The 22,926-nt window shown below is 48.5% G+C and overlaps 1 protein-coding gene across 1 annotated transcript; it reads right to left on the bottom strand.

Annotated features, from left to right (window-relative positions):
• Nucleotides 1-3,613: 3,613 nt before the first annotated feature.
• Nucleotides 3,614-4,549, bottom strand: LOC146822563 (olfactory receptor 2D2-like). Its single transcript, XM_085610083.1, has one exon. The coding sequence runs from the start codon at nt 4,547-4,549 to the stop codon at nt 3,614-3,616; it is 936 nt and encodes a 311-aa protein (XP_085466209.1).
• Between the last annotated feature and the right edge of the window lie 18,377 nt (nt 4,550-22,926).

Below are 22,926 nucleotides of genomic sequence, written 5' to 3'. Positions count from 1 at the left end.
ATTAATATACACTTAACGGATAAAGAACTGGGGTCTTATGCTAAAATAGATTAAAACAGCACTGCAATCGTCCCAGCAAAATATATATATATATATATTGTACTTTTTTTCTTTCTCCCCTCCTTCTTTCTGTTTCTAGTCGTCATATGTTTATATGTTTAATGTAGCATGATTTCCTTAGAAGCTCAGTTCTTCCTATGTTGTTTACTTCCTATGACGAATAAAAAAGATTTTTTTAAAAGGGGTTTAAAATTTTCTGGAGGCTCAAGGTCCAAAGACAGGGCATCATGACCACTGTCAAGTCTTGGTATGACTGCGAAATCGACCACCCACTGCCACATGCTTGCCTCCACTAAAATATAGTCCAGCAGGGAAGATTGCTCTGTTCTGTTAAAAGGAAGCTTCCCTGGCTGATCAGACTTGGTACGGCCATTACAGGCCCTCAAGGAGTGGGTTAGGGTTGATGCATTTATCTGGAGTACCAGAGGAGTCCAGGCCCTTACCGGTGAAACTTGCGGGTCCGTGATTAACCAGAAACTGTCCTCTTTGCTAGAGGGGGCATCCGTGGGGGCAGCCAGGGGCTCAAAGTGGCAACTGAAGTCCCCCCCTAAGAACCAATCTAGCATTCGGGGGGACTGTATCAATAAAGGTGTGAAGTAGTTCTATGGTCGGGGAGTCCTGAGTAATGTTTACAGGACGGGAATAGATGTTAATGAGAGCAAGTTTTAGGCTGGAGGGGAAAGTGAGTACAATACACTGCAGGTCGTTGGATGCGGTACTCAGTTGGACTGCCGTGCAATCAAATGGGTAGCGACACAAGTGCATAAGCCCCCCGAGGTTCTGCCTCTTCCCCCTGTGGTGGCCTGCACGTTAAAGGTTGCAAAGCCTCCCCTCTCTATATCCTCTCTTTCCCAGGTCTCCTGAAACATACAGATATCTTGGGAGCCCACAAACTGTCCCCAATCTGGACAGTTGAGCTTGTTTTTGATTCCAGCGATGTTCCAGGATGAAATCCTTAGCTTATGGCCAGCTAGGTATTGCCGCCATATGCATCCTGACTGTTTTTGTTGGAGCTACGAATGACTGCTGGCCATGCCATAGAGATAACTTTGTCTTCCTCCATTGTAGGGGCTGGGTTGGGGATTACATTATCCATAAGAGTTGAGGCTCAATTATTAAACATGGCTGGACCTATCCCATGATAATCAAGGGCTCCCCCAGGAGATGAGGTTAACTCAACCCCTGATTCATGATCTTTGCTACTGTGGGTGTGCTGTTTCAGTGGCCCACTAGAGTTCACCCCTGCTGCTCTCTTGGGCCCCCCTTCCCTATATTGGGGTTTAGGCCCCCTTGCAACCCTAGTCAATCCACCTCCTCGAGGGGCCCACATCTATTTGCTAATTGAATATTAAAAAGAGGTCTAAGGGGTTGACCTACATTTTTAAATGGCTGAAATCTATTTGTTGGGACCCTAAGTACTGATGTCCAGGGCATGATATGATTGCCCGGGTAAAAAAAGTCCAGAGTATGGGCATGGACCTCAGTATGTGGTGCATGTGTGCTAACAAACTGTCCTGCAATGTTTTGTACGGTCAGGGGATTGCTAAAATTAATGACTATACAATCTCCTTGGGTTGTTTTGGGATTTTTGCCCACCCATCCCACTCTTTGGACCGTTTAACTTTCCCCAGCCCTATCATAGGAGAACTGCTTGTGCCTGGTTAGCCAAAAGAGAAACTTGTTCCTGAGCTCTAGCTGCCATTCCTTCTGCCCATTGTTAATCTTAGGGACCCCTGTTAGAAGGATGACGTAGGGTAATGAGGCAGGGGGTAGATTTATGGTCGGTGTCATCTGTATCACTGGTCCTGTGTCCTCGGCCTCTGCTGGGTATGGCCTTTCCCTGCCTCCCCTCTGCTCAGGATCGGTAGGCCCTCTTCTAGATGAGTCCTCCCTGGGAGGAGCGGGGCAGGAGGTTACCCTAGGGTCATGGGGAGGATAAGTGCCAGATGTTTCAGAGTGCTTCGAGGGGTTAGCAGTTGGCATGGCAGTAAGAGCCTCTGCCCTTCCTTGATTGGTCAGCAGAGGTTAAAGCCATCATAGGCCACTTTTTGTCATTGGAAGATTGGGCTATGCTATCGGTCTGTGAGCTACAATCTTGCCTCTTCCCTGAGTCAGTGGTGGCTATACCAGGGGGTTACCCTTGCTGCTCAACCCTGTCTGTTGCCCTACATCTAGATGCTTGAGAAAGAGAGCAAGTTCTTCCTTTACAATAGCTCTCATCTGGTTCTCCAGCTCCACTATCAAGTTCCTTGCCCACGGAGTACAGTCAATAGCTGTCAAGGGGTTGGTGGGGGGTTCGGTCGTGCTTGCACTGCTAACTGTTCCCTCAGCACTGTTTAATAAATCTGGGTTTTTCCTTCTCTTATTTCCTATCACATTTCCTGTCTTGCGTTTGATCGTATTAAGGGTGGAAGTGGTGGTGCCTCCTTTGCGGGTTGTTGGCTTCACTGGGAGTTGTTGTGGTGAAGGTGAGGATGACTCTAATGTTCTAGACAGGGATTCTGTTGGTCTCAGTGGGGAACCAGGAGTGTTTGATTGGGGAGTAAGTGATTCAGGCCCTGGTCTAAATAAATCTGGGGTTAGCGACAGACGCCACTCTGTCAGTTCTATTTCGGTTGAGACCACCCCGATAGCCCTCTGAAGCATCCTGTCTATTGTCTATTGAGGTTTGGGGCAAAGGGGCCGGAATGGGGGCCTGGAGCCCTTTTTTTGCTGCACATATGCGCCTACCCATGTTCAGTTGGAAAAAAGTAAATGAATAAATATAAGGAAAACAAAAATCGCCCCAGGTACATGCCTATAGGCTTTAGGCCTCCTAAGGCACAGAATATGTATTGGAATTTAAAATGGGAGATTGTTGCTACACAAGCTATGTGCCAAAGAAGAAGACACTAAAATTGCAGGGTAAAATGAAGAGGGGTCAGACTTTGCATATCACAATTGATGAACAGCTTAGAGTGGGACAGTTCCACTGGTTAGTACTTGCGAGGCACTGAGTTACATGTGCCCTAGATCTGCAACCAGGCCCAACTAAAGGATACAGGGAAGGACGACCACGGGTGCAAGAAGAGTTCAGTGCGCCGGGTAAAAACAGCTTGGTTCAAGAGTCCCAAAACAGTCTTACCAGAGTCTCTGAAGCGGAGATTCAAAAGCCAAGGGGGTGGCCCTCCCCTGCCTCTTCCTGGCACGGGAAAGGACGGGCATGCCCTTGGCCCAGGCTTCGCCTGCGTGCGTCCTGCTCTGCGAGAGGGCAGCAGGGCTTAAATTGGGGCTGCAGGCACAAGGATGATGTCACCGTCCATAATCCAAGATCTCACATGATTAACAGGAAGTCATTCAGCTGATGATGTGCACTGATCATTTACTCCACAAAGAATTTGCAAAATGTATGTGTTCAGTACTTCAAATGAAGCTGTTTCAGGAATACAACATCCATCTTCACTCCCTTCATCCTCAGGTATGAGCCAACTATTTTAAAATGGAGGTACAAGATAAAAAGTTCTTTGGACTACATAGTTGTGGTGGGATCTAGGCAGAATCCTTCAATGCATCTTTAGCCGAGAGCATGTATCTTCTGAACCTTCAATAATGCTCTCCTCACCTCCTTGTTGCGTAGAGTGTAGATGAGAGGGTTAAGTGCTGGAACCACCAGGCAGTACAAGACAGACATTGATTTTCCCTTCTCAGATGATACAGTTGACTTCGGTGTCAGATACAGCACCATAGCTGTTCCGTAGAAGAGGACAACAACCACTATGTGAGATCCGCAGGTAGTAAATGTCTTTTGCTTTCTGTCAGCTGTTGGCAATCGCAATATGGTGGAGATGATACGAAAGTAGGAGAAAAAAATGAAGGCAAGGGGGGACACAAGACTGACAAGTGATAACATAGGAGCTAAAAACTCAGAGACCTTACTGTCCATGCAAGTCAACCTCCCTAGTGCTTCAGCTTCGCAAAATGTGTGATCAATAATGCGGTGTCCACAAAAATGTGTCAGTGGAAGAACTTCTAAACATGCAAAAGAGAAAATAAAACCACTGATCCAAGTGATGAGGGCCACCTTGACACAGGCTTCTTTGGTCATCATCTCTTGATAGTGGAAGGGGTTGCAGATGGCGACGTAGCGATCCCATGCAATAACTGCCAGAAGGAAACACTCAGTTTGACCCAAGGATAGGGCGAGGTACATCTGCGTAATGCATTGAGAAACAGTGATGTTAATCCTCTGAACAAGGAGGCCTTCTAGGACTGTGGGAGCTCTGACTAATGAATAGCAGAGATCTAAAAATGACAAGTTGCAGAGAAAGAAGTACATGGGCGAATGAAGGCGAGAATCACTGACAGTAAGTGTGATGAAAAGGCTGTTGGCAGTGAGAGTGACTAGAAACACAGCAAGAAGAACAGCAAATAGAAGAATCTTGGTCTCTGGTTGATATGAAAACCCCAGGATGATGAACTCTGTGAACTGGCTTTCATTTCTGTTTTCCATGGATCCAGCTTATCTGCAGGAAGAAAATAAACATTTGATGAAAATCCACTGATAATTCTTAGCTATCAAGTGGGAGATGTACAGGAGAACCCTGTCTTTGCTAGTCTAAATGAACATGTATTTTTTGCTAGATATGTGCATTGTTTAAAAATAGACATGCTGATGTTAGAAGCATGGAAACAACTTCTGTGATGCTTTCATACCTTATTGTGGCAACCACCACATTTCCGATTGAATGATGCACCAGTTTTACTTTCAGTGCTCCCACCTACTATAGAGTATTGCATAGGCCACTGGTGAGTGTCTCACTAGCGTGTGATGGGTGATCCCCTTCACTTCCCAATTAGCATAAAAGCAATGGTATCCATGCCATGTGGGGGACATCCCTGGCCTCGGATGATTATGAATGCTTGGGCTTAAATTGACTGTTTAATGAATTTAATTTTACCAGACACATAGATCACTGTGCATAATTCAAAATAAGGCAGACTGTTTCCCACAGAGATACCCTAAGAACAAGATGCGAATGGAGTCACCCTTGTCACATTGACTGCTATGGGTAAGTGGAATCCGTCCTGAAACCATGACGCAGACGTGTTCTCTGAACAGCAATCTCCCTTCTAAACTAGCAATGTGTGAATAATGTTCAGGATTTTGATTTGTGCTTTTTTCTGAAGACTGTCGGTTTATTTTTTAGGTCGCGCTAGACAGCGCAGCTGTCTCTCCATGACCTGCTGTAATCAGTCTGTGGGCATCAAGTCCATCCCTTTTATTGAAATTGCTTCTAATTTGTCTATGTCAGTGTCCTTCAAAAATCCCTGCTTGCTAGTGGTCAGAGCTGCCTCTTTGTCCCTCCTTTCTCTCTTCTGTTCCTCCCACAGAGCAGGGACCTAGTACTGTCTCATTCCACTATGATTCTTCATGTGTTCTTTGTGGGACTCTTTGATTGCTTGGATTCCTGCCTTGTTACTGTTTGTGTTCAAACTCAGCTTCCTACCTGCTTACATTTATATATAGCATTCTTGCTCCCACCCACTCTTATGCCACAAATACCTTACTGCTGCCTCCCCTGCCGTGCCTCCCGCTCTGTTGCTTCTATTTTATTTAGGTTTATTCAGGCTTTTTGCACTTTTAGAAGTTCGCTATCAGTTGGGCTTTTTGTTTGATAGGATAGTTTGGTTTGGGCTTCCTTTTAAGGTGGGTTTCCTTTTTTTACAAGCTGACTCCCTTTGCTGACACTGAGCAGGAACTCACTTCTGCCCACACTTGTTTATGCTTGTGACATGCCCCTTCTTAGAAGACACAGAATTCAGGCGGTAAACTCCCGATTTCTAAAACCAAAAACCGCTTTAATTGAGTTGTCCCCGGTCTAAAGTTGCCCCGGTTTCAATATTAGTGTATTAGGGTAAACTACAGTTCCCCATTTATTTTGTTGAAAATATCCCATTTTCCAGTTTTGGCATGTATGCTTCTAATTGAAGCCTTTTTTATTAAACATTACATGGATTTCCACAGATTTGATTTTCTCTCTGCTGGTACAACCTTTTTAAAAACAATGACATTGGATGTACTTTGAAGATGTCCGCTTTTTTCGCCTACAGAGAACAACGTGCGCCTCACTCATGAACTATGACGTGCCCCCTAGCCTGCCCGATGCCAATTTCATTTGCCATCTTCTGATGCCTGCTGCGTCCACAGTCACCTTGTCTCCGCTTCTGACTCCCAAAAGTCAGCTTCTTTTGAACATCGTCAGGGTCGGGATGAGTCAGTTGGCATCCTTTAGCCCCTTGTGCCCTTTGTCCCAAGGGCGACAACAGAACCTTTGTTACACCTGCCCGAGGGATGGTGCCTTGAAGACCTAGTGAGTGTGCGGGTCACGGTAGGTACTGGATGGGGGAGTGAACATAGTTACTGCAGCGGTACACTGCACTGTTGCCTTTAGCAGTTGGTATTATGTGACCTGTAGTTTAATTTCTCCCATTTCTACTTCGAGTAGGAGTGGCAAAGCCACTCAGGATACATAGAGCATCCCGCCAAGAGGGGGTCTTCCCATGGGCGTCCGTAGAAATGTATCCAGGGGGGGCAACATTTTAACTTCATCACCATCCTCCGACATGATTGAGCACAAGTATTAAATACATTTTTTAAAAATCTAATCAGACAAAGAGCTTAAATTATCAAAGAAACCCATAGGGGGAAGAGAAAAATCTTGTGAGGCGCCGCAGCAGACGACCTGGCAACTACAATGAAACAGAGGGAAAAACTAAAAATGGCTGGAAAAAAACAAAAAAATTCTAAATCAGGTTAATGTGGTTCTAGAGAGATCCACATCCTCAAACCTTTCAATGATGATACAGTGGGCGATTGTGTCAAATTCAAGAGCTGGTAGGATCAGCCTCGCTAAGCCACATCGTCTCAAACAATATTAATGAAGCAACTCATTAAGTACCAAAGCACAGATTCCATCTATCTACTTGGACAGAAACTCAGAGGAGTGTCCAGAGCATTGGATTCTTCAAGATGGTCAGTAAGTTGTTCAGACATTATTCGTTTTGTCTATTTGTTCCAAAGTGGGTACCAGCACCTTGAGGTCAGAGATATAAACATTTGGAACATCGAAACCATCTTTTGAAGGCAGAGGGCTAACGACACTGGCTTTCCAAACTTTGGGGACAAGTCCAGCTGTGAACAATGCAATTTCCTAGACACTGGCAGTAGACGTTCCTTGTAATATTCTGACACAGCACGAGTCATTGGGAAAGCCGGGTTTCAACATGGACAGAAGAATGCCTACCTCCTCTTTAGAGTCAGTGGAAAAGCAAGAGAGGGAGATCTCGGTAAAGGCGGGGTGCAGGAAATCTGAAACAAGGAAAGCAGAGGACTGATAAATGGTTGGTTTTAGGTGTACTCTGCAAGTCATTGAACACAGAAGTGGCAGGGCTACATGTCCTCCACTGCACACCTCTTTAGAACAGAGGCAGAGACCAAAAGGCAAACAATAGGGATGGACAGAATGGAGTTCATGGGTTTGGTGAGATGGAGTTCTGAGAGACTTGGGAGTTACAGGCAGCTAGGAGTAGGGGGTAAGAAAATGAAGGATGAGCTTGATACCGTATTTTACATTATTCAGGGGCCTTGCCCATTCTAGGGTAGAAACCGTGTTTTGAGGACACTTAATAAAAAGGTGATGTGGTGAGAGTAAAAGCATACTGTAGATAGAGCATGGGAGGAGGGGTGGTTATGAGGTAGCCCCAGCTCTTTCTGGTGTTGCTAAACCAAGGACACAGATGCCCAGGGCTAACAGATACATTTAGGAGAAAAGTAATCTGCTAAAGAGGCAGGTCCGGAAGCAATAAATCATATCAAGTAAGACTTGCTGGGGATTGATGAGAGATGACCAAAAGGTGGAGATGGACAAATACAGTTGCTTCTAGTTTTAACAAAAAGGGGGCGGGTAGCCAGTCAAGTGAACTACCTCTTAATTTGTCTAGAGGGTCCGGGTCAGACATAAATACCTGTAATTACTGAGATATGGCAGTGCTGTCCTGATATCGGTGAGCTTGAGAAAGGACTAAAAGATCAGTGTGAAGAAGGTGTCTGGCAGGCCTAAGAGGAGACTAAGCAAAGTGGACAGGGCCTAGAACCCAAAGAGCTAAGTAAAGTGGTGTGGTGAGAGAGCTAGATGAGAGTCACATACAGGCTAGGTTATTGCATGGTAGATGGTAATGGTATGATGTATTGGTTTTTCGTTGACCGTTCTATTAATTTAAAAACTGAAGGGGTGGGGAATTATTTTGAGTTTTTTCTTGTCTCAATAATAACACAAACTTTATTAACTTTAAAGCTTGCCTGGGCTGGTTTCATTGCTCCTTTTCGTCCTTCAATGACAAGACAATTAGTTTGATCCCAAAGAGATACTTCTCCAGGTGCTAGCCCAAGAGATGTGGCTTCAAATATGCACACCCCGTGCTGACACCATTGCATACACACACATACCCAGTCTCCACACCCATTCCTGCCTAAAGAGCTGCACTTCACACCGACAATGCCCCTATGGAGCTACATTTTGTTCAAAATAGTGACACTTCACACAGATCCCACCAGAAGCATAGAGCCTTGCAGACACGTCTTCAAAAGAACTGCATCTCTCAAATACACCAAGGAAGACTTCTTCCTTTCTGAGACACTGCCCGTTGGTGCTACATATGTAAGGCGACACGATGCCTGCAAGATACGGGGAGAATTACTTTTCCAGACCGAGGCTTTGCTTTAACTTTATTAGCTAGTGTGTTTGACCAATTGGTTGAACTAAAATTAAACTAGACTACAGTTCCCAGAATGCACTGGTATGGTAAATCAAAACTGTAAAAGTTGTACCCTGGTGAGTCATCTGGTCACCCTATACATATGACTGACACTGCCCCGAAAAATATATTTGCAGACAGTGCCCAACCAACACAACGTCACCAAAGCTCTGCAGTTCACGCAAACAAAAACCCACATAAAGGGTGAGCCTCACACCAATACTTATTTCTTCCAAACAACATTAATATCGACCCCGGTAAAATAACAATGCCTCAACATGGAGTACTTAATACCAGCACAGTACTCCCAGAGACGTAGCCAACACAAGTGGGTTTAGCTGCAACTCCCCGAAGAGGTACTCCTCAGAAATAACCACAAAGCACACACAGAAAACAGCGAAACGTTAGGGTATGCAGTGGATGTGCTGTGCGGTTAATATTATGACTTAAGTGTAGGTGAGGTAAAATATAGATGATGGGTTCAGCCCCAAAAGTTCAAGAAGGGCTGAGGCACGCAACCATTTGCAGTGAAATTGCAGCAAAACACGCAATGTTGCAACAGATTATAGCCGGACCAAATGATGGGGCCCGTTCAGAAACTATTTGATGGAGAATATACTGCTTGGGCTGTTTCCTTTCTGTGAGCTCTAACTGCAGATTCTCAATGATGTACAGAAGGTTGCTACAGACTAGAAGCTGTTAAGGCATTATTGTAGGTCAGAAGGAGGCACCATCTTTTACATACAGGACAGGCTCCTTGAAATGGCAACAAAAGACCAAGATGCAGTTTTACTGATAAAACTATACAGCGCACAAGCAATAATGTGTGGAAAGGTGGTTGCAGCAAATATGTAGCATTTGAACATCACCAAGTAAATTGTCTTGATTGTTTTGAACCTATTAAAACTCTGCTTCCAGCCCACGTCTGAATTACAAACAAGTGCTCCATTTGTGGTTTTCTAACTGCTGATATGTTTTGAAACATTTGCACAGTTCATTTGCAGGTATTTAACAGATGTTCTGTGTTACTAAAAAAGCTGACAGCTTACAGTCTTTGGATTCACACGCTCTTCATGACCACAACAAGACTGTCAAGTAGTCCACTTAACTATTCTGCCTTTGACCGCACAGTTAGAGAGCGGTCAAGTAGGCGTTACAAGGGTGGTGCATGGGCGTTCCCATGCATTGCAATGTAAATCCATATTTATGAAGACTGGTTTATGCCAAAATGGTGTGCCTATCTGAGCGAGGTGTAATGCGAAGAAATATCTTTATTATTCCTCGTTACTTCCTCTTTGCATGCGCGCTGTATTCTGCAGCACACAGGAAAAGAGGAAATAGCCGCAAAGGATAGCTTTCCCTTCCGGCACAAAAAACTTACTTGACGACAATGTTTTGGCACGAGGCAGCCACAAGGGCCGCAGCACTAGGAGGGAGCAGAACTGCACCATATATTTGAAAACAGGGCGCTCTTGTCCTCTCTCCATTCAAGCAACACAGCGCAGAACTTCACTGGCTGAGCTGTGCTGCGTGAAAAGTTAGTAAATATGAACCCATCATAAATTTGGCACAGGTTTTCAGACATAAATTTTGTCTTGGGCATTTTTCAGTGCTTCGCTGTCTTTTTGGCTAGGGTCACACTACAGAAATAACATATACATACATACATACAGATAGAAAATCACAGCTTGTTGGGAAAAAAAGGCTATTTTTCAAAGAAAGGTGGAGAAATGCATCCAGGGCTCAAGCTCGGAGCATTTGTCTGGCAGGTTACAGTGGGGCACTACAAGGTTTAGGGATCAGTGCACACCGGTTTTGCTATGTTAGACATTTCTAATTGTGCTCTTTGTTCTTCAATAACGGGAAATGGTAAAATAAAACCCGTACAGAAACATAGGTTATATTAAAATAAAATCCCTCCGTTCATAGGTTTTGCCTCCCTACTAGTCCATCCTACATTCAGCTCTTGAAGTGCTTTTACCTCATGGTCTGGGGCACAGTCTGGCGGCAGAAATGATAGCTATGACCCTGGCAGGGCCAGCTTTAGTGCTTGTGGCTCCCGGTGCGACAATCTTTGTTGGCGCACCCTCCTCTGAAAGAAGTGGCATTACGCAAAACTATGGGGGGCCCCCTGCAGAATTAAATGTGGGACTGCTTAGTCTCCCATATCTCACATATGAACATTGGCTTTAGGCTGTACGAGGCCTCCTGAAGGTTTGGGGTTCCCTGAAGGGTTGCCACCTCCCCCGCACTGCAGGGGATACAGACGCAGGGGATACAGAGGCCTTCAGCCTTCATTGCACCCCTTCACCAGAGACCTCACTCTCAGAGTCCCTCACTATCAACCTCCAATGGTGCCCCTCATCTCCATATAGACTCTGTCTTCTGTGTATTTCATTTCTTTTATAGAGCTAGTCAGTCCAATGTAGGGTGCTGAGCACTTTAGCTCACACACATTGTTCAGAGACAATGACTCATATATGTATGTAAATCAATGTATAGGAAATGTTAATTATGACAATGGGGGCTGCAAGGTGTAGGAGTCACATGTCATCCATACTGCTAGGTACTATTTGCAGGGCCACTGGAATAATGCAGCAGGGGAGGGCCAAATTATGCTGCAGGCTTGGCTAAATTATTTGGCAAGAAAAGGGAGATTCTGCAGTTGCAAATTTTGTGATAGTATAACTACATTATTTTCTCATGTTTACACTTTTGAACACTTTCTGGGCACAGTTTGGACCTCATTGGTTCCCGTATAACACCCAAATATAGCAATATGTACAAGAAAGGCAACCAGTCAACCTTTCCAAAGGGCATTTGCAACCATTCACGTCGTCATGTTTTAAAATCTCACACAGATGATCGGCATCCCCTGTACAGTTACTAACCACCAATCTTCGTTTTAACTTTGCAATCACCATTTTGGGTAGAGAACAATAAAAACATAACTCTCAACATTTTGCGCATCACTTTAGCTGCATGTTTTTTGTATGGTAAAGTGGGGGGGGGACAGGCGCTGGTGGCTAGCCTTTTGGCTTTGTCAATGCATGTTATTTTCTTGCGATTTTTGTACAACTAGATTGTTGGTAAAGTTGGTGGTCCCTTGAAAATATATATTAAAAAATATTGGTTCAAAGCAAGTCTTTTTTGGTCTGTAGCATGCATTGCCGTAGCGGTCCATGGCACAGAAGGAGGTTTCTTTGTATGTGGAGGCGTTCCGCGTGAAGTGTGCGGACATCATGCTGTCTGTGGTAGTAGGTGAAAGAAAAATAAGGTGAATGTCACAACAAACGGCTGTGAGGGAAGAGGGCTGACTGAATGCCCCTATGAGTAAATATATTATACAGAGACGTTTAGTAAAATCTTAAGGTTTTGTCTAAAGTCAGATCTAAAAGACAAAGACCTTATCAACTTTAAGATGACCAGCTGGGAGCCTGTATGCATTTATCTTCGAGTACCAAGTTTTCTTTGCTCTTTCTTGCACGTTGGTGCTCATGTGCAGAGAGTATTGTTCAGACCAAATTGAGAATTTTGAAAACGCAGTATTTCTCCGATTGATGTCCAGCAAAGCTTTCGATGAAGCCCTGGAATTAACACCTGGTTGCAGTGTTTGAGGATCTAATTTCCGTTTGCTTTTTTTTAACTGTTTAAACTCATATTTATTTTTTGCTAAAATATTAAACATATACCGCCGAGGAGTGCGTAACGGAAATGTTATTTTTTGATGCGATCCTGCGCTGAAGCATTTTGTGTTCACAATGAAGAGGTGTGACAGCTTCATTCATCCTAATCAAATCATTATCCCTCAAAGGATTTACGCTTGTCCCTTTCTTTCAAATTGTCTATCCCTAATTCTGGGGCTCTTGCCTCCCAATCTTGGTTCTATCTCACAATTGAACCTTCTTGAATAGGACATAGTCCCTTCACGCACACAGAGATGCATGCATTATATACAGACTGTCCTTTCCAGCAACAAGCATCGCTCAGCCGGCTGTCCATGTCACCGTTTGACCTCATCTGCTGTATTTGCCGCAGACCGCAGCACCTGCAGGGGGCCAATAGAGCGGTCGGCGCTCTAGTATCCTCTGGGCACCAGAGTCCCCTCCCCGCCCCCTTGGGGGCAGGGACTCGGGTGAGTCCCCCCTCTTCCTCCCTGGGCGTGACGCAATGGGCGTCACTTACGGGGGGCATCGTGGCCTGAAGGGAGGCTATATAGCCCTCCCCCACCATGAGGTCGACCTCTTTGCCACGCTTGCCGCATCGCTCGCCGCATCTGAAGGATTGCTCGTCTGTCTCGTTGCAGTCCGTCGTGGCGCTGTTAAGTTCAAACGGTGAGTGTCGTTCTCTACCCCCCCTCCCCGGCCCTGTCCCTGGGCAGTACCAGGTCGTACGGGCCCGTTGGCATCGACTGCCATGGGTAGGGGGGGGCGCGAGCTCCGTGGCATTCCTGCCCGAATTTAACACAACGTTTTCTTGGTGAGGGGGCGGGCGATCCGTGCCGCGGGCCAGGGGGGTTCAATTTTGACCTTCTCTTGACCAGGGGTCGTGCTGCCCTAGGGCCCGGCCGCCCAGGCCTGCTACTGCGTGCAGGGAGAGCAGGGAGGCACGTAGACTGGGGGAAAAGCCACTGGGACATGGACCATCGCCCATACCGGCCAGTTGCCCACCCCCGGTGGCCTATGCTACATCGGAAGATCTTGGTAAGCTCTCAGACACTTTGCGGAGCTTCATGTCTGAGGTCAGAGTGGGCTTAGCCTTGGCAAGCCCGTCCAGTGGGGCTGGGACCGCTGTTCCTCCCATCCCCCTGGGAGCTCCGGCACTCCTGGCTTTCACGCATGTTTGGGGGGAGTCGGCAGCCCGCCTAGCGCATCCCTTGTTCAGGTTGGGGGACTGGCGTTGGCAATCCCCTTGCCCATGGGAGGACAGCCTCCAGTTGTGGGGGACCCCCCGCTGATGACCAACCCCACAGCCAACTCTGCCCTACCTTCGGTGGTGACCGCACCCACCACACCCATCGTGGCCTCACCGGCCACGCCACCAACAGTTTCAGCCCTCGCTGTAGTGCCAAAGCCCTTGATCACTCTGGCGCCGCTGCTATCTGGTCACTGCTCCTTGGGGTGGGAAGTGCCCTTGGCAGCCAAATAAGGTATCTGTAGGAGAGAGTTTATTGACATTTTCACCCTACTCATGCATGGGGGCGAGGGGGTCGACACTAGGAAGATGGGGGCCAAGGATGACGATAAGAAAGTGCGCTTTCAAACCTGGCTGGAAAAGAACATTGGCACATGGGGACAAGCCTTCGCCATTTTGGCGGCGGTGATAATGGAAAGGTTCCAGGACCAAGGGCCGGGGCTATTCCAAAATGCAAGCATTATCACTCAAGAGGCTGAGACTAGTGGGGGAATGGGTTGGTACCGGCATGACTGTGACTTTAGGGAAAAGAGGGCTATCTGCCCGGAATTAGAGTGGGACCAACTAGAGGTGAGGCTTTGGTCATGCACATGGGTAAGCATGCAGTGGAAGGGACAGCTAAGCCCAGCACCTCCAACAGTGACAAGAGCAAAGACACAAAGCAGGAAGCGAAGGGCCAGACAAAGAAATCCTTTTGGGGGGCTTGTGGGGGGGGGGGGGGCGGAAGCCGGGCAACTGATCACTGTTCAATGGGACCTGCAGGCTATTCAATGCCGGCTCTTGTTCTTGGGGGAAAGCATGCAGGTTCTCACACAACTGCAGGAAGTGTGGGGCCTCTCACCCTGCCTCCTCCTGTTCCAAGCGAGACAGCTTGGCTCAGCCCCTGGCACGACAGGACAAGCAATATTTGCCCTGCCCAAGTCCCCACCCCACCATCCCGCTCCCATTCTCCTCCCAACAGCAATGCAGGCTGCCCCGCACTCCCCGGGGGGGGATCGGGTCCTCCCAACCCGGCGAAGGGTCCCTCCTCCATCAGTATTGCCATCCTCCTTCCCCTGATCCGTATCTACCCCAACAACAAAGAGGGCTCGCTCCTCACAGAGGGTTGTGTGGAAGGTTTTCGGATTCCGTACCTAGGCCCCCTAGTGAGCAGGGATGCGGAGAACCTCAAATCAGTTAGGGACCACCCTGAGATAGTGATGGCCAAAATAAAGAAGGTAGTGGCCCAGGGGAGGGTGGCGGGCCCCTTCAACGTCCCACCTCTTCCGCACTTTGTAATCTCCCCCCTTGGGGTGGTGCCCAAGAAAGAGCCAGGGTCCTTTAGGCTGATCCAGCACCTGCCGCACCCGGAAGGGGACTCAGTGAATTTTTGGTTGGAGGAGAGGAGGTGTTCGGTGTCCTACTGCTTCCTGGACCTGGTGGTGGACATGATCAGGAGGGCGGGGAAGGGAGCGTGGTTGGCTAATTCGGACATAGAGTCGGCGTTCCGACTACTGCCGGTCCACCCTGACAGCCAACACCTCTTGGGCTTCAAGTGGCAGGGCAAAGTTTTCTATGACAAGTGTATGCCCATGGGCTGCTCAGTGTCTTGTGCGTACTTCGAGGCGTTCAGCTCTTTCCTTCAATGGGTCCTAATGAGTAAGTTCGAGGTTGAGGGTGTGACCCACTACCTTGACGACTTCTTGTTTATTGGGGGTGCTGACACTGCAGTGCTTTCAAGACTTGGCCAAACAGCTGGGTGTGCCGTTAGCACCTGGCAAGACTGAGGGTCCGGCGCAAGTACTGATATTTTTAGGCATCGAGTTGGACACGGTCAAGGGTGAGTCCAGACTCCCTGCGGACAAGGTACAGGTGTTGCATCAGGATATTCAGGCATTGCTGGGGAAAGACAAGGCTACCCTGGGTGACATCCAATGCCTCTTAGGGAAACTTAACTTTGCAGCCAGGGTCATCCCCATTGGGAGGGTGTTTGCTCAGAGACTAGCTAGGGCCACGTCAAAAGTTAGAAGGAAGCACCACTGGGTCAGACTAGGGACAGGTTTGAAGCAGGACCTCGCCATGTGGGGTGACTTCCTCTCCCAGTTCAACGGAACGGTGATCTGGCGGAAACCCTGGGTGGACAGTCAGGAACTATGCCTATTCATGGATGCCTCGGGTAGGGAGGGCTTTGTGGCAATCCAGGAGTGGCCCAATGCCTGACGCAGGCGCAATATCACCAAGAACATCACTGTACTTGAGCTGTTCCCCATTGTGATTGCATTACATCTTTGGCCAGAGACCCTGTCGGACAGAAAGGTCCTATTCTGGTCTGACAACATGGCGGTAGTCCAGGCCATCAATGGGCAGACAGCCAAGTGCCATCTGGTCCTATGCCTGCTGAGGGAACTTGTTAGGGTGTGCCTGCGCGCTAATGTGGAATTCAGGGCAAGACACATTGAGGGTGTAAAGAATGTGGCAGCTGATGCTCTTTCTACTTTTCAGTGGCTCCGCTTCAGGGAGGCCTGGCCGCGGGCGAGAGCACAGATGACCCCATTCCCGGCGCACCTTTGGAGGAACCTGCAGTGGGCCAACGACTGAGAACCATGGGGGAGAGATCATTGGCCCCAGGCACCAGGAAGCGTTATGGCGCACACATGGCCACCTTCAGGACTGTGTCTCATTCATTGGGAATTTCAGCTGCACCAATTGAGGGTAGATTCAGGGCATTTGTGGTGTGGGCCAGGGAGCGTGGGAAGAGCCACTCCTGGGTGGGTAGCCACCTGGAGGCGGTAAGCCATGACGCCAAGCTGTCAGGGGGGGTAGACACAACAAAATCTTTTGCCATAAGGGCTGCTCTCAAGGGGTGGGCTAGGGATGAGCCCAGGGTTCCGGATAATAGGGCCCCCATTGATTTCAACATCCTCATGGGCATGCTGGGCGTGCTGGAGGGGGTTACCTACTCCAAGTATGAGGCTACCCTCTTCGCGGCTGCTTTTTGTTTGGCTTTCTTTGGCACCTTCCGGAGTAGTGAGCTGGTGGCCAGGTCCAATACTGACAGTTCGGGGGATGCCTTAGGTATCCTAGATGTGTCCCTCACGGATTCCCTGTCGATCCGCCTCCGGAGAGCAAAGACTGACCAGGCAGGGCAAGGTATTGACGTGATCCTCAGGCCCCTCGGGGACCCTAGGTTTTGCCCGAGCCACTTGGTCAGGGAATATCTGGTGTGCCATCCCCCTGCCCCGGGCTATCTATTGATGCATGTGGACCAGGCCCCCCTGACCAGATATCAGATGGAAAGAATCATATGGGCTAGTTTGTCCAGGGCAGGGTTGGCTCAGCCTGAGAGGAGATACTCCAGCCGTTCATTCAGGATCGGGGCTGCCATGGCTGCTTTCAAGCCAGGCTTGGAGCCCGGGAGTGTGAAGAAGGTGGGGCGTGGGAGTCAGACTGCTATAAACGATACGTTCGCCCGTAATGTACCTTACCAATTCTTGTTTGCAGTGTATTGTAGTGGCTATTGTTTTATTGTGCGCGTATTGACAGAGTTATTAAATGATTAGGAGTGTAAACCGTGTCTCTTGTTTTACTAGGGCTACCGGTTTGGGTGATCGGGCATTCATTTATCTCCAGGGTGGCTCAATGGGCGTCGCAACGGAACTGGATGAGACACTTCCCACAGACACAGTTTGAGTGGATGGGTTTCCCTGGCATGAGATGGAGTTGGCTCCAGAACAAACTGGAGCAGAGACTGGTCACACAGGGGGCTCCCCCCAAAATATTAGTGATTCACCTGGGCGGGAATGACCTCATTGCTCTGGGTAGAAGGCTTCTCCTGCAGGCCATGAAAAGGGACCTAGGCGAGATCTGCAAGCGCGTAGGGCAGTGCGATGTCCTCTGGTCTGAGATGATTCACTTATCGCCAGTAGGCAAGGATCCTTTTTCTTTTAGACCTGAGTGAGGTGCTAGAGATGAGAGGTTGCAGGTAGGCAACAGCTGTGGTGAGGGGCCCTGACGGTGATGGGGGCCACCTCCAGAGCTGTGGCAGAGTTACAGGGCGATCTGGAAGCAGGTCGGTACAAAGGGTACCTCTGTGCGGCACCATAGGGGGTGTCAGAGCCAAATCCGAGGAGCCTCATGGGAGGGTCCTGGAAGCCATGTCGGCGCCCCGCTAGTCCTTCGGGCGGTTGTTGGCCTGAACAACCGGGGGTTTGCGCGACGCTCCGCCCTGGAAGGGGCGTGAGTAAGAAGTTACCAACGGTCACGTGATCCTGTAAGAGGATCACTGGTAGGGCAGCAGAGGCGGGGTTTGCTCCAGTGCTGCCCGGCTCATCAGGCGGGCAGGCAGCCCAGTTGGTTGCCTGCCCTTGGATCACCCATAAGATAACCCACCATTACATAACGGTGTATGTAATAAACCTGCGGCATTTGTACCCAATCTAACAAACTGTGTTGTGTGTTTATTATAGGGAAATGTATATATGGTGGGCGGGGCGTACAGTGGATGCCAATGACGATATTATGTTTAGGTCAAGCCTGCTGTATTCAGTATAGACTTGAAGCTCTGGGAAAAATCTACGGTCCTAGAGATAATTATACATTCCAAGAAACAGTCGATTGGTGGAGTGTATGAATCATTGTTGGATAATCTTCCGGATGATTTAGATAAAATGGCAATGAATTGGCGAAACAAACTCAATATTCCTAAAGATGGATTTCTAAACTCCTATAAGCAAACGCTTCTTATCTCCACCAAACTTCAGACACAATTTTATAAAACCTTCTTTTGTCTCTATTACACACCGAACAAGATTGCAAAATGGGGAACTGGTAATGGGACTTGCTGCCCGAGATGTAATCTATTTAAAGCAGACTCTATCCATATCTTTGCCACCTGCCCAGTGTTAATGCCTCTGATACAAAACATAGAGAGGTTTTTAACTTCTGTCCTTCATAGAAAGGTTGTTCTGCCTCCAGAGGCAATGGTACTTGGGGTGGTTGATACAGAAAAACTTGAGGACGCCTATGATTTTAAATTTGTGGCCATGGCCGTTTGGCGGTTATGCCTAGCATCGGCCTGGCTAGACCCGCTACCACCCACCTTTCAACAGTGATTAGCTAGGCTTTTAGCGTTGCACAATATCAAGATAGCTATTTATAAGCGGAAAAGCAGTAGGCGACGGGAAAGGGGCATGAATATTTGGACTCCTCTTACACTTTGGCGAGATTTACAAATATGATTAATTTCCAATACTGTAATATTCTTATGTTATCTTTTCTAGCTGTATTCTTTCTCTTCCTTCTTTTTTTTTTTTTTTCTCTGAAGCAGGGAACATTTCCTGTAAGATCTCCTATAATAGTTATGTAAATATGATAAACATAAAAATGTACGATGTAAAAATACAAAATGTTTACCTGACGGGGGTGGGGGAATAAAAATATGTTAAAATCAATAAAAACATTTAAACAAAAAAAATAGACTTGAAGCTCCGCCCACTCTCCTGGCTTCTGTCACTGTCCTTTGTAAAGGCTGCTTCTGATTTGTTAATAGGTTTGTTAGACCCTCCTTATTACCACTCTGTCTTCATTTGTAACCTCCCCTGAGGACGGGCCCTTTTACTTCTGTTGTTACACTGTACGTCTTAGCACCACGCCTGCCATCACCTTACAAGAAGCCCAGGACAATGGCGGCCGCTTCTTTGAAATTAAATACGTCTGGCATTTACAAGAGTTTGAGCTATTGGCATTGTCAATGACAACGCCTCCTATGTATGTGTTAATTATCAAAACAGATACATAAAAGGCCTTGTCATTTACAATGCCATAGCTTAATCTCTCGCAAATGCGAGACCTGTTGCATTGGAAATACTTGTTCAGTGTTGTACCCTGAGTGGGCAGTTAAACCACTGTTTCATTTTGTAGGTCCTAATGGTACTGTGGGGCCCCCAGGGCACACATAGAATGCCGCTGCCCGTGTCCCACGCAGTGGGACATCAGCAGGGCAGCTCTCTAGTGGCCGCCCGTCGCAGCCTTCCCCCTTCTTCTGCCTCGCGCGCGAGGCCGCGCCCAGGGAGGAGATCTCCCAATGAGTGTGCAGGTGGAGGTGGGCCGTTAGGGGGGCGAGGCTAGCCCCCCCCCTACATAGGCGTCCCTCTCGCCCAGTTCCTCCTCTGCTTCCTGCGCGCCGCTCCTGCCCGGACACGCGTATTCTTCGTGGTCGTCGGTCGTGGTCGTCTCCGTCTCCTTCGTGGCAGCGTCGCGTTGATTGCGGTCGGCGGCGGGACGCGTGGCGGGATCCCGAGGTGAGGTGGCTGGGGCCGGGGGAGCGTGTTGTCGCGGGGCGTTCTCGCGGAGACGCCGTGCCTCGTGGGCGGGTCCTCTGTGTGTCTTGGCGCTCCTTCTCCCACAGCTGTTTTGGGCCTCGAACACAGAGAAAGCGTGTTTGCAGGGTTCCATTTGTTCATTCAGCCTTTTGGGTTTGCACAGGTTTACAGCGTTTGGTCGGGGTGGCTTATCCCAGAGAGGGCCCGTGATCGGCTGGCGGGGTGCAGCGATCGCGGCTCCCGCTTCTGCGGAGGAGCTCCGCCTTTGTGTTTGGTATATACTGGGTTGATGCGCGGTGAATCCTGGCCACGCAGGGGTCCCGGGTCGTCTCCTTGAGGTCCCCACTCACTGCTTCCCCGGGCAGACCAGCATCCTCGTGACTCTTCTCTGGCTCGGGGTCCGTCAGAGAGCCGGGGAGGCAGAGGGGGATGAAATGGGGGTTCATGGCCGCAGCCATCGCTCCCCGTCCTTTTGGTGAGGCTCGTTTTTGTCGATTGCGGCGTCTTGTTGCTTCGGGTGCCCATGTCTCGGGTTTCAGCGCTGCTTGTTCCTCGGCCACTGAGCCTGTTGAAGGTTTGCCAAGGCTTTCTATCGAAGGGCAGAGTGAAGGGTCCTGCGCAACGAGTCTTGTGGCGTCGGACTGCAGAGTTCCCGTCAGCGCGCCTCTCTTGTAAACACAGCTTCCTCTGCTTCTTGCGCCGCTCCTCCTGGCCACGCGAGATCCAGGACACGTAATCGGCGGTGGGAGTAGCGGCACTGTTTGGCTCCGAGCGTGGTGACCAGCGTGGCGATCGATGGGGGACCTGTTAATGCTGTCCGGGAGAGCGCTGGACCACAGGACGGATCTCGGCGAAGGAGGGCGCCGTCACGAAGGAGGGCGCCCCCGCACGCAGCATCATCTGGAATTGCACAGTTAAATGGGGAGCGACTGTCGGTTTTGGGCCCACCCTGCTCCGTACAATGAGGCTTGGGCGAGCGCTCAGTTTCAGCGCAGATGATTTTGGCGATTGTGTAGTTCTGTGCACTGAGGTTTGTATGGTTGCGGCTGGGGGTGCGTTCATTGGGTGAGCGATGGCGTGCGCATCGCATAGCGGCACTTTGGCTACAGCTTGGCGAGGGCAGCGGCAGGGACATTTGGGTAGAGCACCCACCCTTGGTCCGTGCAACGAGGCTTAGCTTCATGCATGTTACACTTGCTCCATATCTTTACTCATTGTCGCTCAGTCTACAATTGAAAATGTGCATGGAAAAAACAACTACAGCATGTTTACAGAACTCGCTCGCACATTTTTCTAATTTCTCTGGTACGATTCACCGCTTGAGCGTTTTTGTCATGTTCACCACGGCGCTCACCTCCAGCTCTTGACATGTCAGGCCTTTTAATTTTCAGTGCTGTATTTTCCTCGTGCCCGGGGGGGCTGCCAAACTGAGCCGGGCACGTACCGCTGTACCATCCAGATTCGTTCCACAGAGCTGAATCTGACCTATGACCCGTGACTTAAGCCTAATTGGCTTTGTTAAAAATCTGCACAGTTATTTGTCACGTATATCGACATTTAGAAATGTGCTTGGCACAGCATGTTAAAGGCCATCAACTCAATCGTAGGACAGCAAAACACATGTACTCACGGTTTATACGTCTTGACGCAGTTTGTGTATTCCTGCTGTGCTATTGCAACTCGGTCCGCCTAAACATAAAGCAACCTTTATTGTGACATATAGCATCTATGGATGAACAGTCAGTACCGTCACCATGTCAGGCTTTCGATTTTGACAGGGAAGTCAAGAAAATCGAGTACAATTTAGAACTGTGGCATTACAAGCATTGGCTGTATAGATCCCTGTCTATGCGCAGTTTCCGTTATGCAACTAATTGAGTGCACGTTAGCGATGTGGGTCGAGTGCCTGCTGCAACGATCTCTGCCTGTACGGCAGGTCATGTATTCAATCCTAACATAGTTGCTCGTTACAACAAAACACCCAGAAACGCAGGTAATTCCACATGTGGAGGACAGCCTGGTGGAAGTAGGGTTAGGAAAGCTGTGGAATGCCACTGCCTGCGTCCCACGCAGGGGGACACCAGCAGGGCAGCTCTGGAGGTTTTTTGACTTCGGTGTAGTTGGTGCAGAGGGTTAATATGCCCGCTGCAAAGAACGTGTGCCAAGTAGATTTCAGAGTACGTATGATGTAAATAGGTCAGCAGCTTACTGTGTTCAAAAGAGGCATCCTTTTGTTACTTGCAATGTATATCTTAAAGCACTAATAGTCAACAGTGAGCTACGAACGCTCATCCTAGAGCTGCGTACACACCGCTAAGCATACATTATTAGAACATTGATTACTGTTGCAGAGAGGGTTAATTTGGCTAGGAATCGACTGAGCTTGTGCTTCTCCACACCAAGCAGCCTTAAACTATACTGCCTGCCAGTAGGGATGACATGAGTCTCCTACTCTTCGAGTCCTTTGGCTCAGGTACCATTTCTGACACACTGATTCACATGCGCATGATTGATTGGCTCGGCATTCTCGGACACTGTACAATGGTAGGCGTGGCGCTATATAACTAATTAAATGCATCTGAGAGTGTGGTTATGGAAACTTGGTCAACTGTTAAAGGGGGCTAGTGAGAGAATAAGTGTGGGAGGCGGCATTGGGGGGGCACCAACAACATTCTTGCACAGGGCGCCACCATCGACAAGGCCGGCATCGCCGTTACCGCGGGGGGGCGTGCGTTCTACAACGCGGGGGGCGTGCGTTCTACAACACTTTTAGGGCGTGCTGAATTACATTAATGATAACCAGCATAGCGCAGGATACAAACCAAATTATTTCCGGCAACTAGTATAAATTTCTAGGGAT

The sequence above is a fragment of the Triturus cristatus genome, chromosome 6 (assembly GCF_964204655.1).
Source record: "Triturus cristatus chromosome 6, aTriCri1.1, whole genome shotgun sequence".
NCBI lineage: Eukaryota > Metazoa > Chordata > Amphibia > Caudata > Salamandridae > Triturus > Triturus cristatus.
The sequence above is the reverse complement of the archived record's forward strand: the minus strand, read 5'-3'. Positions and strand labels throughout refer to the sequence as shown.

Bases quoted from the DNA above. Each gene is read 5' to 3' on its own strand.
- LOC146822563 (XM_085610083.1), bottom strand. From the start codon at position 4,549: ATGGAAAACAGAAATGAAAGCCAGTTCACAGAGTTCATCATCCTGGGG.